This window comes from Ranitomeya imitator, chromosome 4 (genome assembly GCF_032444005.1).
Source record: "Ranitomeya imitator isolate aRanImi1 chromosome 4, aRanImi1.pri, whole genome shotgun sequence".
NCBI classification, from domain to species: domain Eukaryota; kingdom Metazoa; phylum Chordata; class Amphibia; order Anura; family Dendrobatidae; genus Ranitomeya; species Ranitomeya imitator.
Window position 1 is genome coordinate 475781715 of NC_091285.1, and position 12967 is coordinate 475794681.

Sequence of the window (12967 nt, forward strand, 5' to 3'; positions counted from 1 at the left end):
TTTTCCGCCATTTAACCCTTTATTTTAAGAGCTAGAACGGCCAAATTTTGCAGATACACACTACTGACATTAGTATTATTATTATTATACATTTTTATAGCGCCATTTATTCCATGGCGCTTTACATGTGAATACGGGGCAAATATAGACAAATACATTAAACATGAGCAGATAACAAGGCACACGAGTACATAAGGAGGGAGGACCCTGCCCGCGAGGGCTCACAGTCTGCAGGGGGTGGGTGAGGATACACTAAGAGGGAAGAGCTGGCTGTGCGGCTGTTCAGTAGGTTGAGTAGTGTGGAATCTGCAAAAAAAATGGAGAGAAGACATGGTTTACTGTATGTAAACCATGTCTCAAATCATGTCGGGTTTTAGGAAGGAGAAGGAAAAAGCCGGTAATTGAATTACCGGCTTTCAAGCTGTCTAGCGCTGGAATAAATATTAATATATATACATAGATGTGTCTCACTGACATATATATATATATATATATATATATATATATACATACATACATACATACATACATACATACATACATACATACATACATACATACATACATACATACAGTGTATATATATATTTTCTTTTCTTTTTGGGACACATGGATCACTTCTATAGCGGTATGTTGGTTTTGCTAGCCTGCGAGAAAACCACGCAGTACGGATGCCATACGGATTACATACGGAGGATGCCATGCGCAAAAAACGCTGACACACCCTGCCTACGGAGGAGCTACGGACCACTTTTTTCGGGACTTTTCAGCGTATTACGGCCGTAATATACGGACCGTATTGTTTTACGCTGTGTGTGACGCCGGCCTTACAAGGAAATTTGACAAATCTTATCTGCCCTTTTTTAGATGCAATGATCCACCATTATTTGAGAGGCAATGACAAACTACCTGCTAGACCTGCACTCCAGCTGTACAGATAGATTTTATACATACCATTAGCACAATGACACACATAATATTCTGATAATGATTTACAAAGTTATAGGAGGTTTTTTTTTTTTTTTTTTTAATTCCGTGCAGAGCTTAAATGAATATGCCTACATTTAATAAACAGATATGTTAGACTTGGTGAGACTGGTGTAATTACTTTGAAAATGTGAGGCTGTATAGTTCTTGGTGAGTGTTAATGCCTGGTATTAACATGCAGTTGATAAGTCAATTTCCAACAGGACTCATAAAATTCTTACCGTATTTTCATTTCAGGTTTATACGTCTATTTTGACACGCATTCAGAATAACCATACCTGTCACTTCAGGTCTAATAGCCTTTTAATGTGTATAATTTATACTATGAAATTTCGTCTTGGATCTAAATGTATTATTAACAAATTGACAATTGTGACATGCTGCATTTAAGATGGTTGCATCTTAGTTTCCAACTCTTTTATTACTGTGTTCTAGGCTCAGTATGAAAATCCACCACATATCTATGCATTAGCTGACAACATGTACAGGAACATGATCATTGACAGGGAAAACCAATGTGTCATTATAAGGTAAGGCTTGTGGGGTTTTTCTACACCATTTCATGTGGATGTGCTGTTGTGTATTTTCCTGTGGACTTAAAGGGGTTCAGGACTTCTGCACTCTCATAGCGCGCAGTTTGCATGCTGTAAGGATTCTGCAGACTTATCAGAAGATCCAAAGCAAATCCAACCTTTCTGGACTCTGGTGAGGAATGTGCCACTTCGTCCATAATATATTGCAAATTTTCATGCTCATAATCTATAAAAATATACATTTTCATACATGCTGTAGAAGCTAAAAATTGTTAGTTGTCAGCTAGTTGCGAGTTGTCCTAACAATCCCGCAGGTCTCTGCAGTTTCCTGTAGACGACTATTCACTATTGCAGGGTTTCAGTGTTTTGAGTGGGGTTGGCTAAATCCCACATCTCGGGTGGCCAGGACATGACTAATTGCTTGTTTTGAGGTCCTTTCCAATGATATTTATACTATTTATGTATTTTACCTTACTCTGTTAGTGCGTCAAAAAAAAGTTTTTAAAGCGGTCTTCTGAAAATGTTGTTTCACATGATATTGCCAGTGGACAAATATGTCCCAAATCACTCACAGCCTGGCATCTCTTGCCCAAACCTCAAGGTTGCTTTGCTTGGGGGAATAGAAAGCTAATGAGTCGGTATATTTTTAGTGGTGATCACGCTGCGATCACTAGTCATACCCCATAGGAGGCGCTGCATTAAGTGTAAAGTGGATGGTACACATGGGTATTCACAGGAGCTGGAGGATTGCTCACCTTGTTATCTACGAAGAGAAAAAATAATTGTGCATTAAACCGTTGGGGTATTGCCTTTGTGACTGGCCTTCAAGAAGGACCATGTTCACTAAATTCTAGCATGTTTAATTGAAATCCACACACGTTGCAAGGAATCTGTCACCAGGTTTCTACCACATCATCTGAGAGCATCAGAATGTAGACTGATTCCAGCAATGTGTCACTTACTGGGCTGCTTGCTGTAGTTTTGATAAAATCACTTTCACCTGCTGCCATGTAGTCCTTCATTCTCACGCGCTCTGTATAACCCTATCACTGGCTGTTTTCTGCATACACTTGGCAGAAGGCAACCAATCAGTGGTGTGGGCGGGGTTATACAGAGCTCGGCATTCAGAGAACTGCTACATCAGCAGAGAACACTGATTTTATTAAAACTGCAGCAAGCAGCCCAGTAAGGCTAGGGTCACATTGCATTAGTGCAACCCGTTTAGCGCTAGCGCTAGTGGGTTGCGCTAACGCAATGTTTTTAATGTGGCCGCGTCCCGGGGTTGCGGTAACGTCCCCGCTCTCGCAGATCCCCGATCTGCGAGAGCGGGGAACGGACCGCGGGTGCGCCTCGGACGCTGCGAGCAGCGTCCGCGGCGCGCCAGGAAACACCGGCGCGTCGCTAGCGCGTGCCGAACATGGCACGCGCTAGTGCTGCGCGTTCCCATTGCCGTGAATGGGCGCGCTAACGGACGCGTTGCACGGCGTTAATTTCGCCGTGCAACGCTGTCCGTTAGCGCTTTCCCATTAACGCAATGGGAACCAAGCCTAAGTGACACATTGCTGGAATCCATGTCTAAAAACTGACAACTGCTGTCCCAGTAAACTAAATGATACATCATTGGTATCGGGGTCTCTTTTCCTACATCATGCTACTCATTGATGTAGCAAAAACCTGGTGACAGATTTCCTGAAAGGACACCTTTTTTGAAGTTGAAACACCATAATTGGTAATATGCCAAGTTGACTTTTTCAGCATAAATATCACTAAAACCAATAGGAAAGTTATAAGTTTGTCTGATGGCTTGTCATAACCAAATACTTGTAATTGTAAAGTGACCAAATAAATCTACGGTAATATCTTACAATGCCAGTATGGGACATTAACCCTATAGCAAACCAAGTGTGTTTTTCACATTAAGGCTTCTTTCACACTAGTGTCGGAATCTCCCCGTCGCAATGCGTCGGGGAGAGATTCCGACGCTAGCGTTTGCTGCATTGCACAATGAGTGCAGCGGATGCATTTTTCCGGCGCATCCGCTGCCCCATTGTAAGGTGGGGGCGGAGTTCCGGCCGCGCATGCGCGGTCGGAAAAAGCGGTCCGTCAGGAGAAAAAAACGTTGCATGTAGCGTTTTTTGCTCCCGACGGTCCGCCAAAGCACGACGCATCCGTCGCAAGACGGATGCGAAGTGTGGCAATCCGTCGCAAATGCGTCGTCAATACAAGTCTATGGGGAAAAAACGCATCCTGCGAGCACTTTTGCAGGATGCGTTTTTTCTGCAAAACGACGCATTGTGACGGATTAAAAAAAAATGCTAGTGTGAAAGTAGCCTAAGTTGTTGACTATCAATGTTTCTCAACTCCGGTCCTCAAGAGCCACCAACAGGTCAAGTTTTCAGGGTTTCCCTAGTATTGCACAGATGATTATTCCATCACCCGCTCAAGCATTAATTCCATCAATTATGCAATATGAAGGAAATCCTGAACACGTGACCTGTTGGTGGCTCATGGGGACCGGAGCTGAGAAACACTGCTCTAAGTGAGACCTGACCATACCTACAAGTAGAAGGCTACTGGCCATTAATGTGCTGATTGTTGCCATCTGTTGGAGCTTCTTTTAATCTGTGAAACAAATTTAACCCCTTAGTGACCGAGCCAAATTTTTGAAATCTGACCAGTGTCACTTTATGTGGTAATAACTCTGCAACGCTTCAACAAATCCCAGTGATTTTGAGATTGTTTTTTTGTGACACATTATACTTTATGATAATGGTAAATTTAGTTCAACATTTTTGTGTTTATTTATAAAAAATATAAAAAATTTGAGAAAAATGTTAAAAAATTCGCAATTTTCTAAATTTGAATGATTATCCCTTTAATCCAGATAGTCATACCACAGCAAACCATTAATAAATAACATTTCCCTCATGTCGGCTTTACATCAGCATCATTTGTAAAATGTTATTTTATTTTGTTAGCATTTTAGGAGGTTTAAAAATGTAGCAGCAATTTTTCATTTTTTCAAAGAAATTTACCACATTTATTTTTTAGGGACTTATCCATGTTTGAAGTGACTTTAGGGGTCCCATATATTGGGAAACCCCCAAACGTGATACCATTTTAAAAACAGCACCCCCTGACATATCAAAAACTGCTGTCAGGTAGTTTATTAACCCTTCAGGTGCTTTACAGGAATTAATGCAAAGTGGCATGACAGAAATGAAAATGTGTATTTTTACCACCTAAATGTTGCTAACTTCTAAACAGATTACAAAAGCAGTCAGACTCTAAGGCCGCTATTTGGTCATGAATTGCCATCGCAAACATCAGGACAGCAAAATCATGATCTGAGGGCGCCAATTGGGATAAAGAAGAAGCCCCCACACTCTGTTAACCGTTTATAATGATGTAGTCACTATTGACAGCAGCATCTAAGGGGTTAAACAGATTTAGATGGTGCAAATACTGATCGTGGCTGATACAGCAAGTTGTCAGCTATAGTGTACAACCAACAGATGCTGGATTGTCATCTGTATGGGGAGGCTATTCTCTTATATCTCAGGTCAGTTAAAAGACGTATTGGCGGTCATTAAGGGGTTAAAAGGAATAGAAAATGATTAGACAAATGACCGTATAAAGCTACGTACACACAATGCACGCTATCCATCTTCTATTTCATGTACTGAATGATGTCAGCATTTTGTAGTAACGCCACAATCCAAGCAAGCTGTCCTCTGCACCGTCCTCGTGGGTGGGTGACATCATCCTCGCCACAAAGCTTCCGATATAGAATCCCAAAGCCACATTTCCATTTCTCCTTTTCTGAAAAGTCGCACATAATCCTTGCTGCACTCCATAGATTTTCCATTAATGCGGAGATGTTTTTGTACTTTTTTTTGCAGGTCACCTCTACTAGGGAAGATAGGGGAGCATTCATATTGTGGTGCCATTATTGCTTCGTCTTATACTTGACTGGCCTTATTTGTTTTTCTTATTTTTTTTGTCTTTCACAACATAAATGGCTTTCCTGGGGCCAGGTTCACATGTTCAGCATTTGGTCAGTATTTTACACTTATTTGTATTTATTTTACTCCCTTTTATATAGTGCCATTAATTGCACAGCACTTTAAACATCAGTATTTATAAGCCAAAATCAGAAGTGGAACAATCTGCGTAAAAGTATAATAAACACGTCAGCACTTCTGCATTTCTCACCCCCCTCCAGGTTTTTGGCTGATAAATACTGATGCACAATACTGACCAAATACTGAACGGGGCCGAATTCTCACTCCTCCACAAAGCTATGAACAATGCTGAAACTTTCTCTACTTCTTGCATAACTACCGTATCATTCTCCCTTACTCTAGAGTATTGGGACCCTCGCAGGACTTTCCTGTATGTTGTAGAATTACTATAAAATAGCTTTATGACAAAGGAGTATACAAGCAATGACTATGCTGCATTTGCAGGTGTTCTTCTGTACAGAACGAGCATTTCTACCGACCTCATTTAGGATGGTTGATGTTATGGTTGATGTTTCAGTCCTTATTGTAGTTTTACCCTGTTTGTTTGTAATTTTAGTGTATGTTGTTGCTTTTGTCTTCAATATTCTATTGCTCACTATTAGTGATGAGCGAATATACTCGTTACTCGAGACTTCTCAAGCATGCTCGGGGGTTCTCCGAGTATTTTTTTTTTTTTTTTTTTTTTTTGTGCTCTGAGTTTGTTTTTCTTGCCGCAGCTGAATGATTTACATCTGTTATCCAGCATAAGTACATGTGGGGGTTGCCTGGTTGCTAGGGAATCCCCACATGTACTTATGCTGGCTAACAGATGTAAATCATTCAGCTGCGGCAAGAAACTAAAACTCCGAGCACTAAATACTGAGGAACCCCGAGCATACTCGAGAAATCTAGAGTAATGAGTATATTCGCTTATCACTATTCACCATCTTTTTAGAGGGTCATTTTTTAGGTTATGAAGTAGTTGCTTTAAAAAAAAAAAAAAAAAAAAAAAAGTTAAAAAATTTGCAAACTTGCTTAATTTTATGTGGTCTTATCTGCTGTCCAAGGAATTATTCACTGCGCTCAGTTCTGTAAGTATTAAGAGATGGTTGTTTATTTACCGCACTTAAAAGGAAGAAATTGTTTCTTGATTGCGACAAGAGATTGATATTTCGATTCTATTAATCTTTAAAAAAAAAAAAAATCACATGGTATTCCACAATCCATTATTATGTAGGTTGTCCTGTAAGGAAGCTATGCAGCTCCTTGCCACAATCAAGAAGCCATTTCTTCTCTTTGAATGAATTACCTATACCTATATACGGTAAATTAAATAACCATCACTTTGGCTTGAACCAAATTGGGTGTGCAGTAAATAATTCCTTGGATGTATATTGGGATCCTCTCACTTTTCACTAGCACCTTGAAGACTCTCCCTGTGTGTGCGCTCTGTAGGAGAATGACAGCAGATCGTTAAATAAAGATTATTCAAATGAGTTTCTTTTATCTTGCATAGTGTACAGCTATTTTCCTTGGAGCTCGGACACTAGTTCCATAGTAGCCATGTTCCACAAGAGGAGTTATGTCTTAAAGGGACTTTGACTGTTAAAATGAAGTCCTGCTGCTTATTGCTTCACAATGGGGTCAATTTAAATTCACCTTCCCACCTGCTTGTTTTCCTTCATTATCCACCCCTCTCTTCTTTGACAGCTCTGGCTTCATAAGACCAGAGAAGGGTGGAGATAGATGGAAACCAAGCAGGTAGGAAGGCTTAGTTAAAGGAATGGCCCCACCATGAAGTACTGAGCACTGATATTTGGTTTGAACTGTCATTCTGTGCTGACTTTCTTTAACATACCACTCAGCTGTGTCTAGCCCATTCATTTTTATGCAGCTGTTAGGCCATGTTCACACGTTCCTGATTTCCTGCTGTTTTTTCTGCACTAAAAACCGCAGCTCTTGGCAGAAAACGCAGGTGCGTTTTTTTTTATGCGGTTTTTAGTGCGGTTTTTTTATGCAGTTTTCTCTGCAGAGTCTGTGTTTTCTAAGAAGTTTTTTTTAGGGTTAAAATGGCTGAAAATACCCTACCCCTAACCCTAACCCTACCCCTAGTTCTAACTGTAGTGGGGGAAAAAAAAAATTATTTATTTTATTATTGTTACTACCTATGGGGGTGATAAAGGGGGGGGGGGGGGGGGTCATTTACTTTTTATTTTATTTTGATCACTGTGAGGTTCACAGTGATCAAAATGTGCCTGGAACGAATCTGCCGGCCGGCAGATTCGGCGGGCGCACTGCGTATGCGCCCGCCATTTTGGAAGATGGCGGCGCCCAGTGAGAAGACGGACGGACGGACACCGGGAGGCCCGGTAAGTATAAGGGGGGGGAGATGAGGGCACGGGGGGGGGGGCGGGCGTCGGAGCACGGGGGTGGCATCGGAGCATGGGTGGGGGGGGGTGCAATTGGGGCACGGGGGGACAGCCACACTCCGCCCACGCACTTCCTGCTGCAGCGGTTCTGCACCACAAACCGCAGAAAACCCGCAGATATTTTTTTCGTCTGCGGGTTTTACTGCGGGTTTGACCTCACAATGGAGGTCAATGGGTGCAGAACCGCTGCAGTTCCGCACAAAAGTGACATGGTCCTTCTTTTTTACCGCAGCAATTCAGCGCGCCTTTTTTAGTGAATTTCCGCAATGTGGGCACAGCAGTTCCTGTTTTCCATAGGGTACATTGTACTGTACCCTGCATGGAAAACAGCTGCGGACCCGCAGCGGCAAAATTGCGTCAGTTCCGCAGTAAAAAACGCATTGTGTGAACATGGCCTTAGTCGCTCTCCCTCTCTCTCAGCTCCTGAAAGGGCTTGTATCAGTCCTGTAGAATCACAAGCCCTTGTCATCCATCTTAAGTAGTTTCCAGAGGAAGTTTCCTAATCAAGACTACTTTCCTCAGCAGTGTACTTGTTCAAAGTCTCTTGTATCTCTACATGCAAACAGTGGTAACATGTAGATTTTGAGAACAAACATGAACAGTCAGTTCTGGTGAGCATCTTCATTCTGCTACTACACAATAATGAAGTCCCTCAAGGAGCGCTCTCCCCCAAGCATTCAGGAAGTAAGGAGACTGCAGAGCTCTGGGCTGCTTTGAGACCACTTGAGAATACTTTTTTAGTGTTTGTACTTGTATGTTGTTTAAAATGCATGTGATTATAATATGCAGTAAAATATAATATTATGTATATTCGCTTCTTTTTTCCTACTTAGTGGAGAAAGTGGTGCAGGGAAAACAGTGGCTGCAAAATACATCATGGGCTACATTTCTAAAGTATCAGGAGGAGGCCCAAAAGTTCAGGTACTTTATTTGTGCTAAATATTGATGGAAAAAAACTCTTCAGTAAGGATATTGCATTCAGCAGTCCAAAAAATTCAATGGGCAATTTGACATCTGGCTACAGTCTGTTTGTATGGCTTCTGAGACATAGCAATGTTCCTCCAGGGCTTGGGCAAAAACCACCTTGACAGCTCTGCATGAAATCTTTTAGACAGCAAGTCTTTTTCCAAAAGGACATAGGACTTGTTGATAGCGTCTCCTTTTGCCATTTGCAGCACGTGAAGGATATCATTCTGCAGTCCAATCCTTTATTAGAGGCCTTTGGGAATGCGAAGACTGTCAGAAATAACAACTCCAGTAGATTTGTAAGTTGCTGTTCTTTCACCTTCTTATGCAGTTGTGTAAGCAACATCCTAATCTTGATGCTATTAAATGGCATAGCAAAAATATTGACTTGGATCTATGTGCCAAGTCAATAACTGTAATATATGGCTGTGTTGTTATCCATGATTTTGTTTTAAATCTGTATTTCCAAAAGGGAAAATACTTTGAAATCCAGTTCAGTCCCGGGGGAGAACCAGATGGAGGCAAAATATCTAACTTTTTGCTGGAAAAATCTCGGGTGGTGATGAGAAATCCAGGAGAGAGAAGTTTTCATATTTTTTATCAGGTATGAACATGAACAGATGATATATTTACCATTTGTGGATGCATGGATTATTTAAAAAAAAAAAAAAAAAAAATGAGCATGTACTAAATCTTGGATTGCCGTCTCTTAACTTTCTGCTCTGCATTTGTATATACATACTTGTTCCAAGGCCTACTGACCTGAATAATTCTGCAGTTCCCTGTAGGAATGTCTGGGGGCCAATGTCATATTAATATTATTAAATGTTTTTCAAAACAGATTCCCGTGTTAACAGCTGTTCTTATTGTTACGGTCTTCGGTGGCTAATACTTGGCAAAGGAGTGCAATAAACTGTGAAGCTCGTGTCATCTTGTGGGATTACACAAGTTACTGATTAAAAGTCTATTGAATGCGATTCAAGTCTAAGTAACAATCTGAAAATCAACCACACTGTTGTGTAAGGAATAAAGGCGGAGTTCAGATGGTGCAGAATTCTGCAGATTCCGGTTTAATCTGCATTTTGCCATTTGTCTCTTGGTTTGCACCATTGAGTTCACATTTTTAAAGGGTTCACATCAGGTTTTTTTTTTGTTTTTTTTGTTTTTTGTGGACTGGGTGTCCGCAAGAAAATAAACTGAGGCATGTGTGATTTTGATCCCATTCACAGATCAAAATTCTGTTCAATCCTATAGGTCTGTAAAAAGCCTTATGTGGAGACCACGTGTGGTTTTTTTTTTTTTTTTTTTTTTTATTGCAGCACTGGAGTGGTGTTACTAATCTTACCAGCTGCTGTTTCCAGCTGTGCTGTTCTTCTGATTGACCGGAAGTCGAGGTAATAGTCACAAGCTCTCAATGTAAGTCTAAGAACCTCGTTCTGACTCTCATAGACTTGCATTGAGTTCTGGAGCGATCCGGCAGGTCACAAACTGCTGGAGCGGTACTGATGACAACATGAAGATGGCGGCTGGAAAGTTGTAAGACTAGTTGCAGGGAACTTAAATTAGTAGCAGCACTCCAGTTCTGAATTTTTTTTTAAAAAGTGGTGCTTAAAAATATTTAAAGGGAATCTGTCACAATGTTTGCCACCTATCTATGGGCAGCATAATGTACAGACAGAACCCCAAATTCCAGCATTGTCCCTTACTTAGCTACTTACTGTAGTACATAAAATCATTGTATTACAGCAGGAGATTATCCGTAGAGGAATAGTAAACCTGCTGTCATATAGTCCTCCATATGAGCTGAATCTAACCTGCCCCATCGCTGATTAGCAGGTTTCTGCCTATGCAATGTGAACACAGAAAGCTGATAATCGTTTGTGTGGGCGGGTTATACAGATCTCAGCATTCAGAGAACTGGTAGATTTGCAGCAGATAAAACTGATTTTTATCAAAACAGCAGCAAGCAGCTAAGTGACACATCACTGGAGTCGGAGTCTTTGTCCCTAGTTCATGTGGCTCTCAGATGAAATGTTAGGAAATGCCACTGACACTTACGAATAGCCATTATAAACCTCACCTGCCGCATAGTAGTGATTCTGGACCACCACAAGATAAATTTAGATCACCAATCCATAACTCGCACATGGTGAGAATAGTGTATAGTTCTATATTAATAAAACAGCATTCAGTAAAAATATTGCAAAAACCACAAAATATAAGCAATCTAAAAGTCCAAATATATCAGGTTGTACAAATCCACATCCAGCTCAACTAGGGTTATTAAATGGATGCGCCAACATGTTGCGGTATAAGATGTTAAACAGAACTTGTCACCTGAGAAACGCTATTAACTTGTGGATATGGGGTTAATCTGCAGGTTAATTGCGTTGACCTTGCTCGCTGTTCACACTTAGACCCCCGCTGCCACGGGGAAATGAATGTTGTTCCTCCTGGCAGTGTTCTGGTTCCAGTCATTTGTGTTATGGAAACATATGAACTTTAGTCTGACTGCTTCGAGTTAGTGATAGGGTTGGCGCCGCGCGGGTACAGTCACCGCTCTATGTATAGAGCAGCAGCTGTAACCGTGCCTCCGGCACTGACTGACAGCCGGCGATAATGCTGAGCTGCTGTCAGTCAGTGCTGGGGGTGTGGTTAATTCAGAGCGGTAACTGAACCCTGTGACTCGAAGCCGCCGGGGAGAACAAGATTAATTTGTTCCTGGCAGCTGGAGTCGGTGTGATTAACCCCATATTTGCAGGTTAATGGTGTCGTTTTTTTTGTTTTTTTTTCCCAGGATACTGGTTCCCTTTAACCAAATATGTCTATTTGGGTGGCGCTGAATGCTGTAGAACCAGAAACTGATTGTCACTAGATTTTTGCTTTTCCATCTGAGCAAATTACTAGTGATGAGCAAGTGTACTCGTTGCTCTGGTGACCTCCGAGTATTTGTGACTGCTCGGAGATTTAGTTTTCCTTGCCACAGCTGCATTTGCAGCTACTAGACAGCTTGATTACATGTGGGGATTCCCTAGCAACCAGGCAACCCCCAAATGTACTCAACCGGGCTAGTAGCTGTAAATCATTTAGCTGTCAACAAAAACTAAAACTCCGAGCAGTCACAAATACTCGGAGACCACCCGAGCAACGAGTACACTCGCTCATCACTACAAATTACCTATAAGCTCACAATGCAGTTACTAAAATGTGTATGCGATTGTGTGAAATTACTGTGCAGGAAAAAGCCGCATAATCCCAATCTTCTCTATTACTTGCTGCAGTTGATTGAAGGAGCTTCTAAGGAACAAAGGAATGACCTTGGGATTACCAACCTGGATTATTATTACTACCTTAGTCAGTCTGGCTCTTACAAAGTAGATGACATTAATGACAAGAGGGACTTTCAGGAAACCATGGTAAGTGACATTGGTCTTTGCTTACTTTATAAATATTTGTGTAGATATTGGGGTAATTTATCAAAACTAGTGTATGGGGAAGTTTGGCGTAGTTCTCCTTGTCAGCCCATCAGTTTCCATCTCCCATCAGAGGCCTATCCGGTGAGCAGCAGCAGAGCATACCCGGAGATGTGTAAGCATAGCTTTCCATTTAGAAGGACGAGTCTACTACCCTTTTATAGAGCAAAAAAATGTATACTGCCCAAAAGCACAGCCCAGTAGGCCAAGTGAATAGGGGCATACATCAGAAGCAGAATAAAGATCAAGCACTGTGTGAACCCCTGGAGGGGTTGTGTAGGATTCAGGACCCTCCTTTGTTAACCAGAATAGAAACGGACCACGTTGGTCACTCTGGAGGAGCCTGCACATAGTCATGGCCAAAGTATTGACACCCCTGCAATTCTGTCAGATAATACTCATTTTCTTCCTGAAAATGATTGAAAACACAAATTCTTTGTTATTATTATCTTCATTTAATTTGTCTTAAATGATAAAACACAAAAAGAATTGTCCTAAAACCAAATTGGATATAATTCCACACCAAACATAAAAAAAGGGGGTGGACAAAAGTATTGGCACTGTTCGAAAAATCA

General features: G+C 41.3%; 1 protein-coding gene across 1 annotated transcript in view; it reads left to right on the forward strand.

Annotated features, from left to right (window-relative positions):
* The window catches only part of MYO1E (myosin IE), a 198896-nt gene that overhangs the window by 94598 nt on the left and 91331 nt on the right, over positions 1 to 12967 (forward strand). The window contains exons 4-8 of the mRNA XM_069765889.1: positions 1423 to 1517; positions 8787 to 8874; positions 9129 to 9218; positions 9392 to 9523; positions 12201 to 12335. Coding sequence (XP_069621990.1) covers positions 1423 to 1517; positions 8787 to 8874; positions 9129 to 9218; positions 9392 to 9523; positions 12201 to 12335 — 540 coding nt within the window. The remainder of the gene's footprint in view (positions 1 to 1422; positions 1518 to 8786; positions 8875 to 9128; positions 9219 to 9391; positions 9524 to 12200; positions 12336 to 12967) is intronic.